Source organism: Gallinula chloropus (assembly GCF_964237585.1).
Source record: "Gallinula chloropus genome assembly, chromosome: 2".
Classification (NCBI taxonomy): Eukaryota; Metazoa; Chordata; class Aves; order Gruiformes; family Rallidae; genus Gallinula; species Gallinula chloropus.
In genome coordinates this window covers 88,939,644-88,961,038 of record NC_140086.1, presented here as the reverse complement: position 1 = coordinate 88,961,038, position 21,395 = coordinate 88,939,644, and the positions used below count along the sequence as shown (strand labels likewise).

Sequence of the window (21,395 nt, the reverse complement as noted above, 5' to 3'; positions counted from 1 at the left end):
CAACCTTAATCTACGAAGTTTAGAAAAATAAGGAAAATATGCAAGGTGATTAGAAGACAGAGACTCGCTGCCCTATTTTTCTGTGAAGCTGCAAGGGCAGGAGGTAATGGATGTAATGTGGTGGTATACATGCATTGAGATGGGGAAGGTGAGGGGCATTTTGAGACTCTTCTGGGTTTGTATTAGAATTTGTTAATTTCCAACAGTGCTTAAATTTGAAATGAACATAAGGCATATGCATTGTAATGCAAATGCTGGTTTCCTGGTAAGGAAAAGAGCATATAGATTTCTATGAAGTGTTTTGCTGGTTTGGGTTTTTTTTTCCCTTACAGGTTTTGGGGTGGGTTTTTTCCCCTCTCTGGGAGATGCAAGAGGATGAACTACGTTGCCCTTACAGCCAGCACTTGGTGTGGGGCTAGATGATGGCCTGTGTGCAGAGAGCTTTTCTAGCTCCACCCTACCTTTGAGCTACAAAGCCAGAAAAGCCAGTCTAATGCAACACACTGATTTCTGTGAAGGGCTGTCTCATTAGGACAAGGGAAAGGAACAGGAATGGTCTTTGAAGCACAGGGTGCCTCTGGGTGCTGCCTTGCTTGGTGGGGGTGTGGGATGGAGAAGAAGGACTTACACATTCAGTACATATGGCTACATGGCTTAAGATTGAGCATTTAACACTGCGGTTCACTCTTTTCCATTGAAGGGTGAACCTTGTGTGCTCTCTGAGAGCCAGTGATAACTTATTCTACAGGAGCACAGAATCTGCCATAAAAGAGGATGCTCTTGGATTTGTTGTGTCTGATGAAGAAGTAGAAAGGGTGGTCAACCTTAAAACTCAGAACATTGACAATAGGCATACTTGTTACTGATATAACCACAGTAGCAGCAGCTGCCTCGGTGCCTTTCTCATCCACTGCAACAAAAGCCTTGTGCAGAACTCTGGAGATCAGCAAATCGCCCTTTGCAGCCATTCCACTGAAATCACCATTGCCACTGAAGACACTGTGCATCCCCATGCTGCTCAGATTGTCACCGAGGTCGTATCTCTCCTCCATTCTGAACTTGGGTAGGTGCAGATCCACGAGAGTTTCAGTCATCTTCTTGGAGTCAGTCCATTCGCACAGCTTCTCATACGACAGTTCTCTTTCCAGCTGTCATTTGAAAGAGAAGGAATTTGATGTTTGCAAGGAAAAAACAATTGATTAACTACAAATTAATCCATTTTATGGTGATTTAACAAATTCAACAGTTTCTAAATGGTGAAGGTAACATTTAGCCAAAAGCCTGAAATGTAAATTGGTTTTGCTGGCGCTCAGAAGCGGGGTGGGCAAGAAACATTTGAGACTTCATGCTGCAAGATTTTGAGCACCACCCCTGCCAAATTCATTGCAAAAGAGAGACAGGGCTCTCAACACCTGCAGCTGCCTTTCCCTGAGGTAGTTATTTCCTATTTTTTTTTAATTCAATTGTGATGTGAAAGAAATTTCTGGGAGATTGCTGGCTGTCTGGCAGGTAGTCTGGTCCAGTTCCATAGGTACAAGTGTAAATACTGCACATATAGCTTTGGCAATTTAAAAAAAAAACCCTGCTTCCAGCAAAATCCTTCACTGTCATTTGTGTCCTGCACACTGTGTCACCGGGGTCCAGCTCAGATCAAATGGAGGAGAGCAATGAATGGTGTTCTTCACATGATGGACACCAAGAATTTAAGAATCTTGCAATTGTAGTAACTATAGTGGCAAATGCAGCAAATGCAGGCTCACCAAATTCCTGTTTTTTTTCAGACAGCAAATAAATGGGGGGCAAATAGAATGAGGACAAGATCCTGAATAAACTTCCAGGCCATGGAGAGGACGTGTGTATTATCTCAGGAAGAGGTTGTCATTACTTGTACAGTACTCTCCCTCCCAAATATGCCATGAAGGTGATTTAACCCTTAATGCCATGAAGATTTAACCCTTAGGGAACATGCAGGATTGTGTGTCAGTGCTGGGGCTGCTGAAGAGCTAAGCATCTGATTATGCACAGTGCTGACTGTCTTCAGTTCTTGCCAACTCCAATCACTCAGTGTGGAGAAACTTTCTTGGGATTAGATAGGTGTTAAGTTAAATTAATTCAGCTAATGAAGGAGGTTAAACAGCATTTCCTCAGAGGGGGAGATATGGTTGCCAGTCTGGCCTTTTTCTTTTTTCTTCCCCCCCTCCCCCCCCCGACTTGTTCATGATACAACATGGGTGAAATGTACTTTTTTACCTGTTCGAGACCCGTAGTGCTGTCTTTGATGTCATCCGGAAGGAGAATGAACATACTGACTTCGTGTTTCTCATACGGCAGCTCAATAACTTTGAAATTCATTGCTTCCACAATAAGAACTGGAAATGTATTTCTCATGTGCATCATCTTCACAGGCTTGGTCTTGGTCTGTAAAGTATTTATTTATAAGTTAGAAACCATTCCTTGAAAGGAAGGATGGCAACGACTCAGTACAGTGGAGGGAGAGGGAACTTTTGTAAGCAGGTTTTATACAGTGATTTGTTGTTCGTTTTCCAAAGTTTTTCTTGACTGGACAATATTCCTTATCTTGGTGTTTGTCTCAGAGTATTTTCTTGGGCAAGGAGGAAAGAAGAGAGTTAAAAATGTCTGTGAGGATTAGGGGGATGGAGCAGGTATGGGGTATGAGCTTACAACATTACAGCAGAGAAACAGCTATGGTTTGAGAGGATGAGCATTGCGTACCTTTTCTGTGGTCTCCTCTCTCTGGCAACAAAAAGTGACTAGCTGATTGCTTTTTATGTCACGACCCTTATCAGAAGGTAAAACTAATGTCTGAGCAAGGAGTCTCATGATGAGGGGAGTTCCTGGCAAGCAGTTACCTTTGCAGGAGGATGTAACCTCTCTTAACATCTACGTCCCTTCATTCAGGGAAGCAGCCAATGTGTAAGTGCTAATCGGAAGGCAGAAGTTAGAGTTGCTGGAAATCGCACAGAGCCCTCGTCTTTTGATGTGAATTTGTTGACATACCTCTGCTGGAAACATAACATTAATGTTTCTTCTAGTCTTGCCCAACCACCCACCCATTCCGGGTGCCCTGTTGCAGCTGTGTAATGTTTGTGCCCCAGTGGGCTGCACCATAGAGTTCAGGTACCATACTCGCCCATGACATGGCACATTGTTCCTGGCCGTGAAACTCAGACTCTCAAAATCAATCTATCCCTTTTAACACTCTTTTACAAAGGGGTTTTAAGTTCCTCCAGTGCTTTTGGCAAGAGTAGCTGTTATCTAGAGCTGACTGACATTTAGCTGAGCCACATCTTAATGTTGCAGCGAGCTGAGCCCTGACATGTTTTGCTGTGACCAGCTTTTCCTGGGGTTACCACAGGGATACCTACAAGAGTTACAAAATGGAACCATTTCAGCAGTAGCTGTCGTCACCCAGGTGAAAGAAGGATACTAGAGGAGCTTACCTTGCTCAGTCGAAAGGGTTGCATATCCGTGCCGTCTGGGTGAAATTTCATTTTCCAGTCTGCCTTGAAGTAAACGGCATTTACCAGTACCAGCTTAGTGGAGGCTGTCACATCCCGTGTATTCAGCATGTTCTTGATTTTGCCTGTTGGAATCAGAAGAGTCATATTTTATTCCAGTGTAGAGAGAACAGTGAAGACATATTTTGATTGTTTTTTTCTCTCAGCTCAACTCGGTGAAGAACTCCTTGCACATATGCCCTAAAATATTTCTCTGACGTAAATCAATTCAAGTTTACGGTTTCCAAAGCTATTGGCTGCCCACTTCTCCTGGCTAGCTGAAAGGGATTGACTCCTTCCCAGAAAAACATCCCAGCTTCATGGCAAGCAGCTGGAAATAGAAGGCCATATAGTGCTTCGGCAGGTCATTATGCCATGTGAGACTAGGCCAGCACCTCTGGCCAGCACGGGATGGTACAGCTAGGTGTGCATCCCCACCTGCCGTGGAGCACACTGGTGAGAGGTGTTTTTCACCTCTGCCTATGGTGCATGGGCGCAGCGCTTGAGGAGCCGCTGATGCAGAGCACAGCAGAGTTGGGGGGAGTCTCCCCAAGGAGCATACTGAGGCCTGGATCAGGGATTTGAAGCTAGTTAAGTGCTGCTCTTTGTAAACTCTAAACTCAGCTTACCCTCGGTTTGTTTTTCAATCCAAGTGTTGATTTCCTTTCTGCATTGTTCTGGTGCTGTCTTAAAGTTAACCTTCTGTGGCTCTGCTTTGTAATACTTCTTACTGAGCTGTATGTATGTCTGAAAAATAGCAAAAAAAAAAAAAAAAGAAAAAAAAAAGAAATTATTTCTATACTATACTGGATGTTTCAGTCCAAAAGAGAAGTTGTTAGCTCTTGGACTTACTGATAGCTTTTTGGACATAGGGGACTGCAGGATCGTGCTTCTTACTCTCTGTTGGACTGCGAGCTAACAATTAAGAAATAACCAAAGGACAGAAAATTCCCTTCTTTTGTTCCCACTTTCATGTGGAGAAGTGGGGAAGGCTCTGCACAACCCATGGATGTGCTTATTTTAATGTCCCATTTAAAACTGTGTTCCCATACTAAAGCCATATTGCATTCAAAGGAACCCCTACACCCCTACACCCCAGCCAAAGGGCAGTGCACCCTTAAGTGCTGGGAGCAGCAAGTATTTTCCAGTTAAGTTTATCACTAAATCCAGGGCTTTTCATTTGCTTTTTCATTTTGCATTTTCATTGGTTTATTCTATTCTATTAATGACAAGTAATCAAAATTAGAAACTGTTTTTGCACCTTTTCTGAGTCCCCCCAGAGATTTAACTTACAGGCAATAACGGGAAGGTTTGTTCCACGTAGATGCGATTGGCAGTTCTCAGCGAGTAGGCGCTTCTGGGTTTGTTGATGGCAGTCAGAAGCTCTTTGAAGCCAGAGTGGATGTTTTCAGCTTGCTTGTGCTCAGGGTCCTTGGAAAGAGAAGACATAGATTCAGCAATTGCATTTTTGCATGAAGTTTTCATAACATGCTAATTGGTGTGTGTGGGAGAGGGATTTGGGTTCTCCTCTCTTTTTATTTTTCCAAGTTTACCATCACTGCAATTTTCAGGACTCTGTTCATGATCAAATTGACTGATTTACCATATTGCAAACATTCCAGACTATCCCAGTGACTTGTCCTTCCATGCTTCTGAGAGTCTGAGTGAAGGGAACTAAGGTTGAACCTGTTGTGAGTTATATTGGGTTTTGTACTTTAAAGAGGGCTGCAGACAAGAATATAGGAATCTTAAAGCTGTGTCTGGATATTTTGATTCTTGAGATTCTTTATCTTAGGATTTCAATTCTAATAGATACCATTCGTCTTCTCTTTGGTCTCCCCCGAGAAGGTCTGGCCACAGAGGAGGAGTCTTCCGCTGCTGCTGGAGTGAAATGGAGAACCTACAAGCAGAGTTTCCCAAGGTAAGAAATAGACATGAATGAACTGGTGTGACAAGTCCCTATTCAATGGTCATCTTTTTTTGCTCCACATGATAACTCACTTTACTATCTGCTGCTTAGGTGATTAATCAATAGGATGCTGTGGTATCTGTAAATCCCACAGAGTGACAGTGAGTAGCACTGCCCCCCTCCCAAAGCAATGATGCAGTGCTCCTGTGTGCACGCTGCAAGACCTCCCTTCCACAGCTGTTGCTCTCAGCAGTAGCAACATGTCTGTGCAAACTCAAATGGTTCTCCCCACAATAATGGTACAGAGGCATCTGAACAGGAGCGCAGTGGCCCAGAAGGGACTGGGCAGCACTGAGCACCACAGCTCCCTTCAATCCCCTGAGCCAGCAGTGTAGCCAGTGCAGCATTAGAGCATGGATTGGGTCAGGACACATGGAGCTATGAAAGCCTTCCCTATTTTTCTTCTGGATTGTCAGGCAGTTATTTAGGAAAACATAAATCAAGATAGAAAGACGCATCCTGGCCAGGGGAGAGAGGGAGGGTGCTGGGATCTGCAGGCCTTCTGCCCATGAGGTCTGAACTACAGGTGTCAGCTGTTTACTGACATAGGGAATATCCTATCTCTGGAAGAATCAAAGAATCACAGGATAAACTAGAAGGTGTAGAATAATTTAGGAGAAGTCAGGTTAGGAGAACCTTCGTGCTCAGCGTGTGATATTGTCCTGGTTTCAGCAGGGATAGAGTTAATTTACTTTCTAGCAGCTGGTCCAGTGCCATGTTTGGGAGTTGGGATGAGAGCAGTGCTGGTAACACACTGCTGTTTTAGTTGTTGCCAAGCAGTCAAGGGCTTTTCAGCTTCTCACAACTGCCCTGCTAAAGATAAAGTGGGGGGAGCGCCCAGGAAGCTGGGAGGGGGCACAACCAGGACAGGTGATGCAAACTGGCCAAAGGGGCTATTCCATACCAAGCGGGGGCTGATGGGGAAGGGGCACGAAGCTCTAGGACATGCAGTTTGAGGATGGGCCAGCTTCAGGATGTCTCTGAGCTGTATGGCCTGAGTTGTGCGGGTCACTGAGAAACTGCATCATGAATCACCAGTTTCATAATTTTCCTATGAAGTCCAGTTATTGTTATTTCTCCCTCCTTTTGCTGTCTCAGTAAACTGTCCTTATCCCAACCCATGAGGTTTGCTTTTGTCTTTACTTTTTTTTCTTCCCCCCACCTCCATTTTTCCCCCTGGGGGGTGGGGAAGCAAGCAGCTGGATGGGGCTCAGCTGCCATCTGGGGCCAAAACCACAACAGGACATTTTATGGTAGTGGAGAAGTCAGGGTCTTGCTATAAAATGAATAAAATTTGCTGCTCACTTGTTACATTCTCTAGTCTGGCTCAGTTCTTTGTTGTTGTGGTGACAAGTTTTTCTATCTAACCCTAAATTTTGCAGCCAGTACAGGAGCTACTTATTGTATGGGGTGTATGCTTCATAGAGCAACCTACCTTTGCTATCTCTGCTGCTGTATTGCCTTTTGCGCCCAGGTATATTAGAGCCATAGCAGATGATACGCTCCAAGGGGAAAAGAAAATGTTTCTGCCCCTGTTGACCTCGTTCAGCTTGTTGAAAAGATCAATTGTGAACTGTCCAACTGATTCTGACACCAGTTCCATTGCTGCAACCTGAAAAGAGGCAACAGACAGAATTGTACTGTTTGAGCGTTTAAAATGATGCACGCAGCGCATGTAGTGAGAAGTGTTATGTGTGCAGCACAACCCATTGGCCACTAAAACCAACAGCCTAATTGTTATGCTTTATCTTCCACTCAGATACTGTTTGCCACCTGTTAGGAGCAGGATTTCTATCATCCAGATAATACTTTCCTACAACTGCAGATATGTCTTCTTTCATAAAGCTGCAGTTTTCTTTGTGTTTCTTTCTCGACTTTGGTTTTCAAAGCTGTGCAGATTTTTAAACTGAGGGTTTGTTTGTTTTTTCCTTTTCATCCTCAGCTAATGATTTATTGAAGTAATGCTCCCAGGGGAATTTAAAGAAACATTTAGTACATAGGTTCACAACACGCCTGAGTTCCCCACTAATTCATTTTGGATCTGTATAGAATTGAGAGCTGATACCTCAGAAAGTATGTAGGCATAATTTGTAGGCTCATGTGATTTTCCTGGCCAGCCACCCATTCTGAATAGTATCATGTATGGCAAAGCTGTTATTTGCTTTTAGTTTGATGGACATTTATTCATAGTTTTGAGCTACTGCATCTTCTGTATGTTCCAAAAATTTTATTTTCTCCATAAACTGTCAGATTCCTCCAGGTTATGAATATTCCAGACTTTAAAATATCTGCCCAGTAGTACCTGCCTCATGATGTTTCCCAGTCAGGAGATCAGTAGATGGTGATTGTTGCTGCTGTTGTTATTATTATTGTTATTAAGATATATATGTATGGAACAGAGCTGCAGAAATTGTGGAGTAATCTCTGTAGTCTACAGGTATTTATTGAGCGCTTAGTTTCCAAAGTGCTACAGTTCCTCTGGCAGTCAGTGCACTGTCAGTACCAAATCTGTACTCCAGAGCAATTTCCTTTCCTTAGAGAACTCAACCAAGAGAGTATCAGGATAGAAATTTCTCTTCTTTTCTGCAAATGATTACTCCTCTGAGTCCCTGCCCTGATCCTGTGCAATGCTGTGCCTTTGCACAATGAAAATGGCATGTTCCTAACCCGAGGTATAGGAGTGCTTTGTCAAACTAAAGATTTTAATTAATAAGACAGTTACTGCCCTAAGAAAAACTTTTTTATTTTGATCAATTCTGCCCTGAATTAGCAATTTTCCTTAGCCTCACAGGTTTTACTCCAAGAGACGACATCTAGAAAAACATGAAGCAAAATTAACCCACTGTAGCACTGGTACATTTTAATTTACCTATGCAGTCATGCAAGCCACACTTTCTAAAAGCATCAGAAAAATTACTTAGATGGTTTCAATACTTACCTTTGATCCTGTGAGAGAGAAGATTTAAGTCTTGTCCTCAGTCAGGGTCTGTGTTTGTGTGTTAAGCAATGAAAAACTTTAGAAATATAGCACTGCTTGCACCTCCCTTTCCTTCTCCCCTACATCCAGGCTGTTTCCGCCTACCCAAAGCTCCTTTCTACCAAATCCCCCAAAGATCTTATGCAATATTGTCCTCCTTGTAGACCTTGTCACTTTTTAGGTTTGGACATTTGAAAAGGACAATAGGAATTATAATATCATCTCTATTGTTACACCACAATAGTCTACTGACAGGACAGCAGAACAGTTCACCCACTCCAATGGTCTTCTGGTGTTGTGGAGACAATGGGCCTGTTGTTTACAATAAATTATCCTAGCAAAAATTTACACAACTAGAATGCTTTTTGGTTTCTGGATATAAGCAGATGCTGTATGCTTGATTCTCCTTCCTGGCTTTGTGCAGCTCTGACTCCTGAGTTCCAAATGAGGTATGTCAGCATCAAAGGTCAAGAGCTTGGTGATTGAATTAGATTCCCAGAGTTCAGCTTCAGACTGAAGATAGGCAGAGACAAAGCCATGCAGGACCGTTTGGGGTATGGGATAGACACCCCACTGCTTGTGTTGGTGAAGAAATCTTGCAGCAGCCATGGCTGGGAAAGATTTGAGAGAAATAACTGCAAAACACTGAGTCAGTGCACAGCACTTGGATGTAGGGAAGGAGGGCAAGGGCTATAACACCACCACTGGGTGGGCTAAGGCAAGGATGGAGTGAGAAAATACAGCAGGGACAAACATGGCACAGTATTTGTCACTCTGCAGTCCCAGAAGAGAGACAGGGTGCAGTTGGATGGTGGAAGAAGAAGGTGGGGGCAATAACTGTAAGACCCTGGGGCAAGGGAAGGGGAATGGAGGAAGGGAAGGAAACTGCTGTGTGCTAAGCATTTTGCTGCAAGCCTGATTACAGGAACGGTGTGGGTCAAGTTTTCTAAAAAGTGACAGAAATCAGTGTTGTGCAAGACAGTGAAGAAATGACAGAAGTGTTGGTTTTAGTACAAGTAAGTCATCAAGAAATCAGGATAGAGGAAAGGTCATCTGAATGGTTAGGTGGTGGGAAAGCCCAAGCCAGGAGACTGCAGATCCCAAAGAAGTGTGCTGAGAGTGAGCGAGTTAGGTCCCTTTGCTAGTCAGTATGCAGGGATGCCAGGGAGGATGAAGATGGGAGTTGGCAAGGCAGAATGGGTGTTAACAAGAGAAAGAATCCCACATATTAATTGAAGGGGGCATCCAGAGGTCAACATCCTGCTTGAAGCTGCTGCACCCTGGGGAAAGGTTGTTCTCCTTATGCAACTCGGTCTCCAAGTTTTGTGGCTATTGCCAGTCGGTAATGATCCAGTACTGTGAAAAAGACATGAATTCTGTCATCTTTGCAATCATGCTTAAAAGACTTGAAGGAGAGAGAAAAGGTGACTGACATTTCCATTGACTTTTTAAGGCCTGTGAGTGAGTTTGGATGGGTGGTTTTGTTTGAATGTCATGGTTTTGTTCCTCCTTGGCCTCCCAGCCATGGCTGGCCTGTCTTTATTGCTGAGGCACATCAGGAAGCACTTAAGGGGCTTGGCCATAGGCACGTGAAGCCTTTGTATTAGGTGAAGCAGGGCATGGCAGAATCGCACCTGAATGCGCAGGGATCCTGTATCATGTGTCACAGCTGAGTCAGAGAGAAGGCAGTGCTGTGGACATGGTACAGGGATACAATAAAGCACGTGCTTCACAACACTGCTCCTGTGCTCTTTCCCACGTGGGGAGCAGAGCCAGAAGCAATCCTGGAAGCAGTTGGTCATGCAGAAGAAAACAGAAAAAGGTTAGCAAAAGCCATCTGTCTCCTTTCTGTCAGGGTAAAGGAGTCCTGCAAATCCCAAGAAGAGATATTTCTACTAAGATGCTGGTGGTGTGTGAGTCCTGTAAGAGAGCTAGTCCTTCACTCTTTGTTCTGAATTCAGAGAGTTAGGAGCATCTTCTGCAAAGGTGCATCACTGACAAGGACACTCTCCTCCTTAGGAGAAAGAACTGACAGGAGTAAATGTGTACTGGGGAGGCACTTAGGGAGTTAGTATAACAGGCTTGATTTTTCTACTAGAAAAGTGGAAACTAAATTTTCAAGCGAGTGAAGTAAGTGACAAAGCAAAATGAGAGTATAGCAGTACAGTGCTGGGCTGGCAACTGTGTTTGACGCATGGAAGGTTACAAAGGAGAAGGTTTCAAGACACACGTGGTTTATTTTCCTCTAGTTCTGTAGTGTGGTGATTGTGCCCCTGTACTCAGCACTGGTGAGGCTGCACCTCGAGTACTGTGTCCAGTTCTGGGACCCTCACTACAAGAAGGACATTGAGGTCCTTGAACGAGTCCAGAAAAGGGCAGTCAGGGTGGTGAAAGGGGCTGGAGGGCAAATCTTATGAAGAGTGGCTGAGGGAGCTGGGGATGTTTAGTCTGGAGAAGAGGAGGCTGAGGGGAGACCTTATCACCACCTACAACTACCTGAAGGGAGGTTTCAGAGCGGTGGGCAATGGTCTCTTCAGCCAAGTAACAGAAGATAGAACAAGGGGAAATGGGACCAAGTGAGCCAGGGCAGGTTCAGATTAGATGTTAGGAGAAAGTTCTTCACTGAAAGAGTTGTCAGGGCCTGGAACAGGCTGCCCAGGAAGGGGGTTGAGTCACTTTCCCTGGATGTGTTTAAAAAAGGGTAGATGAGGTACTTAGGGATATGGTTTAGCATAGGACTGGAACGGTTGGACTCGATGATCTTAAAGGTCTTTTCCAACCTTGTGATTCTGTGGTTCAGTATTTTCCAACTGCTGTGAGACAGAGATCACAAGATAAGTGTACCCATTTGGATGCAAGAAACAAACACCAGCTTCAGGAACACAGAGGGTTTTGCAGGTTTATTTCATTACCAGCTGTGCCAGACTGCAAAGTTGGTATAAAACCGACAAGAAAGTAAGTGAGGTAGCTTTCCTGGGAGTACCAGCATAATGAGCTGAAACCAAATGACATGCAGCAGTGTTCTGCAGAAGTTTTCCCCGTTCCTGTTCGTCTGTACCAAAGCAAGTGTGTTGGGACTCAGTCTGTTCTGCATTGTGACAGTTCTTGTTCAGAAAACACTGAAAAGATGCATCAGTGCACAGTTTGGTGCTTAGACCATAATGCTACCATTTTTGGATTCTTTGGCCAGGAAAAGGAGCCAGAGGCTTGAATTCCAGGTTATTTTTAATATGTGCTCTTTTCTAACATTGAGAGATTTGTCAACAATACAGGAAGATTAATAAGTGCACAGACTATTAAGATTCTCTTCATGGTGTGTGTTTTGTTCATTATTGTTGCAAGACCCTGCTTGGTAATGGGTGAGTTCCTAGGGGGAAGAGAACCTTCCCAAGAAGAGGATACTCTTGGTCTTGTTGTGCCTGATAAAGAAGAGGAAAGGGTGATCTGCAACAAAAATAATAGTGGCACCAAGACTTCGTGATGCCAGTGATGCTGCACTGGCAGCTGCTGCCTCTGTGCCTTCTTCATTGACTTCCAGGTAACACTTGTGATAAACTTGTGACAGAAACAGATCGTTGTTCTCTGACATTCCTGTGAAATCAGCTTGACCTTTAGTGAAGGCATCTTGCATCCCCATCCTGCTCAAAGTTGACTTGAGGTCATATTTCTCTTCTAATGTGAACCGGGGCAGGAAAACTTCCATTTTCGTTTTCTCCATTAATTCTGGGTTGGTCCATGTAGACAAGTTTTCAAAAGTCAATTCTCTTTCCAGCTGCAGTTAGTAAAAAGGGAATCAGAAAATTACAGAGTGTTCAAGAACCTGTGCCCTAAGGACATTTCTTAAAAGGAAAACTTTCCAAACTTGTAAGGGTACAAAAAATAAAGTACTAAAAGACCAATGTGGACGTCTTTTTCACTATAAAGGAGTATATTACTCTACAGTAGGTCAATGCCATATTTGAACATTGCTCAGTAATTGCCAGGGAGTATAGGTGGGTTAAATAGTTGTAAAACAAAACCATCTATGTCAGGTAACAATCTGGTTGATTTGCTGTGCACATTTCTGTTTTCCCTACATTTTAAAATGAGCTGGAAGGAGGGGGATTTTTGTTTTTTTTTTCCTACAGAACATCCACTAGCATAAATGAGAATTTATGCAAGAGTTTATTATCCAAAGGCAGGATCAGTCTCTTTACAGAAGGTGGCAGTGTCCATATATGATAACTCTGGAGAGTCTGGAAAGTAATGAGGCCTGTCCAATTTGTGCCTTTATTTATTATATTTTTTTTAAGGAAATCATATCTGTCTGAATCAGTACAGACAGTGAATCTCAGCACGGCTGGCTTTCTGTCATAATTTTTATTCATCTGGAAGAAAAGCCAGTCTTGTGGGTTTTGAGGTAACTATTTCCAGGACTGATCAGCATTAAGAACCACAGAAGTACCAGCTGCTGAGAGTAAGAAAACTAGTCTGAGCTCAAAGAGGTTCAAGTTCACAGTGCTAGACCAAGTTTGGGGTTCATTTTTCCTTAAGCCTGATCAGTACTTTCCTTCCCAGAAATGTGACCGCAACCTTGTTTTTTACCCCAGGCATACATGAAATAAGTAAATAATTACATTCTTGGATTTCACATGTTTCCCAAAGTTCTCAATTGTTTACCTTTTTTAGGCCGCTGATGTCACTTGGTAGCAGAATGAACATGCTGAGGTCATTATTGACATATGGAAGCTCAAGAACGTCAGTCTGGATTGATTCTACGTAGGTGCTGTTAAATTTATCACTCAGGTACATCATGGGCACTGGTTTAGTCATATGCTGAAACAAATCAGATTAGATATTTTCAATTTGTGCTCTGACTGAAGAGTAAAGAACCAAGTTAAAGTAGCACAGTGGATGTTTATTGTATTTACTGCACAACCTGCCTGGTGTGCCTGAGATATCCTTACGGGTCTAAGTGGTAGGACACAGGACCTACAGGGGGACCTCTGGTCTTCTGGAAAAGCATTTGGAGGCTAGGCTGGCTATCTAAGCTCTCTCAGGTGACACCTATTACAGGAAGCTGCATTGCACTCTGATTTGTCATGTACTTAAAAGTGAAAATGTAAAGAACTAACCCACAACATTTTTACTCAGCTCTTTGTTTTCCCTGCCTTCAGAGAGTGGAAGCGTGTCTCAAGCCATCTTCTGACAATTTTACTTGTGGCTCAGGTGCTACTATGTGTGTGCAGTCTTTGTGCTGAATACGTGGTGAAGAAAATATTCTGCAAGCATTAAATGGAGTAACTTTCATGCTGGTTTTCATGTGGCTTTAACAACTGACAGGGATTTCTCTCCCTCATCTTTTTACTGCTTTTTCTACCTGAGCTCTAGGATGCAGGTCACTATATCCCCATACCGTGTTTATTCTGAAAGGCCTTTCCCTGGTAGCTTTAGCTTCGAACTTCGTCGCCCAGTTTCCTTTGAAGTAGAGCGCGTTTATCAGGACAAGTCTGGTGAGTGAATCTACGGATCCAGGAGGCATCAGATTTTGGATTTTACCTAGAGAAAACAGAAGGGCATTTACCCATTTGTGCAGTGTTACTGTTTCAGAGTAAGTGTTGGCGTAATTTCTGCAGATATGAGCTAGGGAAAATACACGTACTGATACAGCTCGCAGCTGGTTTGAGATTATTCACAAATACCTAGTTACTGAGGTAGTCTTGATTTACAAAGAACAGCAAGCCACCTTCCTCCCATGTTCAGATGGAGGACACTAATTTTAATAAGGGCTTCTCCATAGGTGACTAATTTAGGAAAACTGATCTGATTTACCTTTCTGAGGTGAATAGTTTACCTGCCTTGGGCACCTTGGGTACGGAGTTTAGTGCCAAAATGGCTTCTTTTTGAATTGGGAGAGGGGAGGCTGGAGCTTACCTTCAGTCTGGTGTTCAACCCTGGAATTGATCTCTTTTCTGATTTCATCTGCTGCACCCACAAAGTCAACTGATTGTGGCTCTGCATTGTAATATTTCTTGAAGAACTGTAAGTATTCCTGCAGTGCAAGAGAGACAACTGTCTTATGTTTGTTGCCTGCCAATATGAATGCTAATAAATAACTACAGCCAGAGAGAAAACATGGTAAAAATTTTGTAGACTCCAAGCAGAGCATTTTGTCAAAGGAACAAAGTAGAAAAAAACCTTTTATGTGAAAGATAACAATATGATTTGCAGATGTAATGAAAATATTTACAAGCAAATGGTTTATAGTATGTAGTCATAGATAGATCGTAAAGGTTAAATGGCACTGCATAATCTGGATAAATAGGCTACTTACCTTACTGAAAGGCAGTGACTTTTCTCCATATAGCTGGTTGACACTTTTAAGCAGGTAATTTTTGTTGGGTTGGTTGATTTCCAAGTTGAGTGCTTTAAACCCAGCATGGATATTATCCGATTTGCCAATTTCCGTCTTAGAGAAAGGGAGGAAAAAAATAAGCCATTATTCATCTGATAGGTAAAAAAGTTCAAAACCCCTAGTGTTTTCCTTCACACAGCTCCAAGTAAATTATTTCTGTTCAGGTGATCTGTTGCCTGTATTGCAACACAAAGGTGTGAGCTCTTAAAAGGTTAACCTCAAGGTATTAAAAACCAACAATGTAAGCGTCTCAGAATGCAAGCATTAAGAGCCTGAACTATGTAAAACATTCAAGGATTAGTAAGTGGAGGCTGTGATGATAAGTATATCCAAAGAATGAGATACAAACTGTAATTGTTAAACAATGCATGAATATTTGGCTGTGTGACTGCTTTCCTTTATGAAAGTCAAGTGTGTTACATGGAAAGTTTGCCCCTACATTTCTTAATCTTGCTCTTAATATTTTGTGATTATTTTTTTTTTAAAATGAGCTCACTCTCAAGTGAGCTCAAGGAAGTTGTGCTGTGAGCTAGCAAGCTAAACATCTGGACCTCTGCTGTATTCATCTTGTCATTACACTGGAATCAGAGGCATAAAGAGACACTTAACCTTTCTAAACTGTTAGAACGGTCCCTTTGCCCTACCCACAGCGCTCCACAATTCTGGCAGTTCAGACAAGCATTACGCACGAGGAACAATCTCCCTCCTGTTCCTGCAGTGCAAAAGGGCTGCTGACGTAGCCCCTAAAATAAATCTTCCCGCTGTGGGATGTGGCTGTGTGAGGCAGATCCAAGTTCCTGTTCGTCAGAACTTGCTGCCACCGGGGCTTTGTGGGGAGACTGCAGGGAGAGGGCTTGCTCCCGCAAAGGATAAGGATGACAGGAAAGGATGCAGGGAGAAGAGCTGAATACCACCACAGTTGACTTGTCAATGAGGAAAAAACAGCCTTTACTGGCTCGGAAGGATTGCATTTGCTTTTCTGCTATATTAAATTACATATACTTTGGTACTCGCCAGTATGTCAAAGAAGTACATCAGGAATATATAATGATTTCTATATCTCTGAGTTTTATTGCCGGCAACTGGTCTGTCTTGGGAAATATCAGCATGTCAATTTATCTTCTTAGCTACTCAACTGAAATGGAGATTAACTTCTGAAGCATATCAAGCATAGGTAGCCTGGAAAGGTTGATGTTCTGCTTTACGTGGCCTTGATGCTGCAATCCAATACATGGAAGGGCAGCTCTGTTCTTGTGATTAGCTCTCTGAGGTAGAAACTATGCCTGTTCAAAAAGCATGTTGTTGCTAAATAGCTAGCTATTGAACAGGAATAATTTGAGGAAGAAATCTCTCCTCAAAGCTGAAGGAGAACGATCGAGTGATTACTGGCAGAGAAGGGTAATATTAAATTTAAAATTTTGCAAATTTGAGGTTAGTTTTTGCAACTCTACCTAGAAAGGGGAAGCATGTAATAAGTATTGCATTAGGTGAAGGTATCACAGGATGCTGTACCAATTAATTGTGTATGCTACATCTGAGGAAAGCAAAATGCAAATGCAGAAGGAAAATAGAAGCAAGAGAAGATGTGACCATGTTTGTCTTTTGATCACTAGGCTTGGTGAGATACCTTCTGGAAACAAGCTCGTCGATTTGATAGATGGTCTTCTGTTCTGGAATACATTTGCATTCTTATGGTCGTGGTGACATTTCTGGCTCCTTCAGCTTTATTGAAGTGTAGTGCCTATAATGGGAAAAGCAATAATAAATGCAATGACAGAAAATTTGCTGTTTCAGTAAAACCTTTCAGTGAGGTCATGGGACCGGTGACGAAGAGAGTCAGATTTGAGTCATGTCCTGTGGTGACCAGTTAATACCTGGGAAGAGAAAACGATATCCAGATGGACAATACCAGAGCCAAAGTTTAAATGGAGCTCTGCCATGTGCCAGAAAGCATGAAAATGGTGCGGGTAGTTTCATGCCTTAAATCCCTTGCTCTGAGCCCCTGTGCATCCCAACCCTGGAACGTTTTTCACAAGAGCTAAAAGCCTTATTTATTTGTTTGTTTTCCCACCTTCTTAACAGCAGATCACTCCTGTCTTTGTTACTCTGATGCCCCTCTTTTTGTCCTGTAAATCAGGGGTTAGAGGTGGGACAGGTGGGACAAGTTAGCAGGTGGGACAACTTCTGCCTTAGCAGATGCAAACGCACAGGAGACCTCCCTTCCTGCCTCAGGAGCTCCGTAACTGTAGCAGGACTTTTCTCACTGCCCTCTGCTGAAGCCATGAGCTTCACACAAACAGGACTTGGGCGTTTCAGTGATTTCAGCCTGTAAAATACATACCCCAAAGAAAGGGTGGCAGTCTCACTGTGTTTCCTCTCTGATCTTGTTGATGTGGATTTTATGTTTAGCAAAGAGCAAAACTTGTAATAACTACAGGGGAGAGTCTTCTTGTGCGGGGTCATTTCCAGAGAGAGGAGATGTGAGATGAGAATTGTCTGTGGCAGAGTAGAGACTCCAGGTTTTCCACTCCCTGGTGAGTGCCCAAGTTACTGAGCTTTGGGATGAAGATCCCTTATTTCTGTGGGTGGGATTTAAAAGGAGACAGTGTCATCAGTGACACTTCTCTCATTTGCTGGGGACCCATTTCCAGGGGCTAAAGTAACAATTTCTTTGACCTGCACAAGTGGAGAACTGTTCTGTTCATTGCAGCGTGCATTAGGGGTGAAACAGGAGCTGGCATATATGTGTGTGGAGTTTTTTCTGCTCATGGCTTTCCTCTGTTCCAGCACAGTACATTTCTTGCATAGAGAATGTTATTCCAAGAGATCAGCCCTTTCAGACAGCTATATTTTGAAGCCCAAACTCACCTTTGCCATCTGATCTGCAGTGTTTCCTTTGGCTCCCAAATAAACAGTAGCCAGGGCAGATGAAATGCTCAAAGGGGAGAACAAAATATTCTTGTCGCCGTCATTCTGACATTCATGTTTGAAAAAGTCGAGAGCAAACTTGGTGTTTGCGTGATGCAAAGCTTCCATTGTTCTGCACCTGCACAGAGAGGGAGAAAATACCCAGTTAGCAAACCACTGATTATGACTGCTATGTGTCTGCAAGTTTCTCTTTAGTTTTTTTGACATTTCTTTAGCAATTTGAAGACTTTCTAGAAGTATTTATCTATATGAAGAATGAGGAAAGTCACATAAGGTTTGGCGTGTCCTGTTGCACTGATGACACTAGCTACCATTCAGGTTAGGGAAAAAGGAGCCTTCAACCTTGTTTTGTATTTGTTCACCAGGACATTCATTGCACTGGCTCTTACAGCGTCTTGGAGTGACAATTGATAATGTTACTCACCAGTGCTTGGGCTAGAAGATACTGAGGGACTGTCTCTAGTGACAACTTTTATGCTTTAGTTTGTGCAAATTCCTTTTGACATTTATTAACTGTAGTGAACAAGCTCTGATAACAGTAACAGCCAAACTATCCCTTTAGGACAGGACAAAATACTCCTTCTAATGCCTGGGCAAGCACCACCCCAACTATTGAATGCTAAGCATCCTGAATTCCCTTTTTAACTTTCAAAAACGTCCTAAAACTCTGCTCTATAGTGCTAGATCCTAGCTCCCCAGTTCTTCTGCAGGATGAGGTTTCCATATTCAGTAGACCACACATACTGCGATTTGTCATTTACACTGCAGGCTTAGCTGAGAGCAGGCACTAGGAGCTTGGCTGGCTGGTATAGGCTGGCTGTAGAATAAAGACAGTTTGTGACCCAAGTAACTTGCAGACCAGGAGCTGACCCAGCATTTGTAAGAACTCGAGACCACAAGAACAAATTAGCTGACTTAAGCAAACACAGTGGTTCTTAATCTGCTACAATGCATATCCTGGCCAGGGAGCTCTAGGAATTACAGAACTCTCTAAGATAAATTGCTCTTCCTGTACATTTTTAAGACTTCCACCTACTCAACCATGCCTGTGCCATTTTAGTAAATTACCTTCCCAAGCATTCATTGTTTCCAATTCAGATCCCTGCTTCCTTTTTATTATTAACACACTTGTCAACAAAGCAACATCATCAAAGAGCATAGCAAATAAATAATCTCTAGAAATCATCACAGTACCTTGTTTTGCACAGGGAGGAACGCTGCTGCTCTGAGTGTCTCCAAGGTTTCTGTAGTTCACACGCAGGGTAGGGTGAATTTATAGTGTGCCTGGCCAGTTCTGCAAAGGTTCTTATGATTCATGACTATGCAATTTATTATGCCCCGAAGGCCACATCCCTGTGGAAGAACTGAATCATCTCAGAGTAGGATGTGAAGTGATGGTGAGAATGATACCATACAGGAACCTTACAAAACTGACTGCAGAATTATTTTTATAAACACACTTGTGGCAACCAGCTAGTAACAACCCGAACCTCACTACTTTAAACAAACTTTCTTTTGTGGGTTGAGGGGAATGAGGAGGGAGTGGGTGGGGTTTAAAAAAAAGGCAGTTGCTGACCTATTTTTATTGTTTGTCTAGTAAAATTTATTTCTAAGGAATAGACATAGAGAGAAAAGTGACTTCTTATGTGTGAGTTTTTCTATTGCCTGTTTCCTACTGAGTATTTGTCACTCCTGGAGGGTTTCTATTTTAGAAAAATTGGTTTTGTTAACCTTGGAATCTCAGACTGTACTACCAGGGAAATGTTGTCCCTGTGAGATAGCGAAGGCTGAGAAACACCAAACCCTTGCTTTTATTATAAGAGGCAACATCACTAAAACTTGGTGTGGGATCTTAGATTAGACTTTATCCCTGTTTCCCCACCATAACTGGAAATCAGCAGTTTGCCCAGTATCGAAGATGTCAGGGATCTATTCCTTATCTATCCATTCCAGAAATGGAAATTCTGTCAGATACCTTTTTTCTTCTTGCCTTGTCTACCAAAATACCTTCTTCCCTGGCTTTTACTGCAGTCATGCTGCCGTTTCCTCTGTTATCCTCTTTGTAGCTGTTCATCCCCACTCTGACTCCTAGCAGAAACACCTCGTGTAATCCTACCCTTGCCCTTTACTTCGCTCTTTACCTCTCTGCAGTGTTGACAATTCCATCTGGAAAACCTGCATAGGAGCTTCTTGTCTACTTGACACTGAACAAGGCTCATTCACAAGGTCTATCTCCTTCAGGATGAACTGCCTTCTGAGAGCTTTCTTCTGCTATCTACAAGCAGGCATTTAACGTGGACTTCTGTTGTAGGTTAGTGGCTGGCACAGAGGATCCTGTAATGAGGAATGAACCATGGAAGTACCTGCAAAATTTAGGAGGGCACAGCATTGCGGGGTCCCCTGCAGTCCCCAGAAGGGCAAACCTTCTGCATTGACATAATTTGGGAACTGGAGGCTTCGTCAAAGTTGCTTTGCTTCTGAGGAATGCGTGAACTTAATCAAATGGTGTTTTCCTGCCCCTCGGGTGTTTTGAAGTGGTAAGTACATGAAAACAGCATGTTTCAGTGTGAGTTGTAATTAGGCGGAGCTGTTATGGTTTCCAGAGAGCAGCATAGTGTACGAGAGGTGTTCACTGCAGAATTAATTGCTTCCATTGCGCCTGGGAAAGTTGTAATCTGTTTACATTGGCCTTAAGTGATTTCCAAACCCTAAATGATTTGAGTAATCCTTGCAAATTTAGCCGTGTTGTTGAGCGAGTGAGAGGTGCACGCTGGATAGGCTCCATCCTTAGAGCAATTACTGTGGATTTTCTGTTTTTAAAGCAGAGGTGAATTTGACTTGCAGCCTGTAATGCTGCTTGCTGCTTTACAAGAAGTAGCTGAGAAGTCCTGTGTACAAAGAAGTCCTGGGTTAGACTGAGTGAGCGGCTCATGCCTTTGTCCAAGGGTTTAAAACTACCTTTGTAAAACACCTCTTGAATGGCATGGCTGGTAAACAGCAAAAAAACCCACCCCAAACCAAACCTCCAAAAACCCCTACCAAAAAAAAAACCCCAACATACTGAGGAACTAAAATTATACTAGTCTCAAAGGACAGCATATGCTAAATCAATGTGTTGGATGGATTTTCCAATATACTTTTGAACTGGCAGCACCAGAAGACACCACTGAGAGGGTGGTGGTACTGCTGACTCAATCACAGCCCTACTCTCGCTCCCACTTCATACAAAGTCAACACAGCAGCACACTAGAAGGCTTGTCTGAATACTGCCCTCCCTGCGGGTAGTAAACCTGTGGGCTTTTTCACTGTAGCTGTTCATGTTTCCATTTGGCCAGGACAAACATTGGCAGGACATGTGTGCCCTGGGCAGATCTCAGAGATAGAAATGCGTGTTGTTTCCCCGCAGTTTCAGTGTGACTTAGCACAAGTCATCGTGACTTCCCGACACAGCGCGTCGCTCTGTTTGTTAGCACCTGGCTTCAGGAGCAAGTCAAATACTTGGAGTCTGAACAGAACGCTTTAAAGAGCTTTATAAAGTTTCTTGAAGGTCTTGAGAGAACGTCTTTCTGTCACAGAAAAAAAATGGTAGCATCTGCTTTCACACTATTT

The 21,395-nt window shown here is 43.0% G+C and overlaps 2 protein-coding genes across 2 annotated transcripts; both read right to left on the bottom strand.

Moving 5' to 3' along the window:
- Positions 1–737: 737 nt before the first annotated feature.
- Positions 738–7,090, bottom strand: LOC311189193 (heterochromatin-associated protein MENT-like; the record flags this gene model as incomplete). The annotated part of the gene is made up of 7 exons (XM_084260797.1): positions 738–1,148; positions 2,251–2,418; positions 3,462–3,604; positions 4,148–4,265; positions 4,812–4,949; positions 5,335–5,418; positions 6,923–7,090. 7 exons carry the CDS (start codon positions 7,088–7,090, stop codon positions 738–740), a joined length of 1,230 nt encoding a protein of 409 aa, XP_084116923.1.
- A 4,255-nt stretch (positions 7,091–11,345) lies between these two features.
- Positions 11,346–17,894, bottom strand: LOC311189190 (serpin B10-like; the record flags this gene model as incomplete). The annotated part of the gene is made up of 7 exons (XM_084260794.1): positions 11,346–12,236; positions 13,124–13,279; positions 13,860–14,002; positions 14,378–14,495; positions 14,778–14,912; positions 16,486–16,599; positions 17,727–17,894. The coding sequence occupies 7 exons, from the start codon at positions 17,892–17,894 to the stop codon at positions 11,832–11,834; spliced, it is 1,239 nt and encodes a 412-aa protein (XP_084116920.1). The 3' UTR covers positions 11,346–11,831.
- Between the last annotated feature and the right edge of the window lie 3,501 nt (positions 17,895–21,395).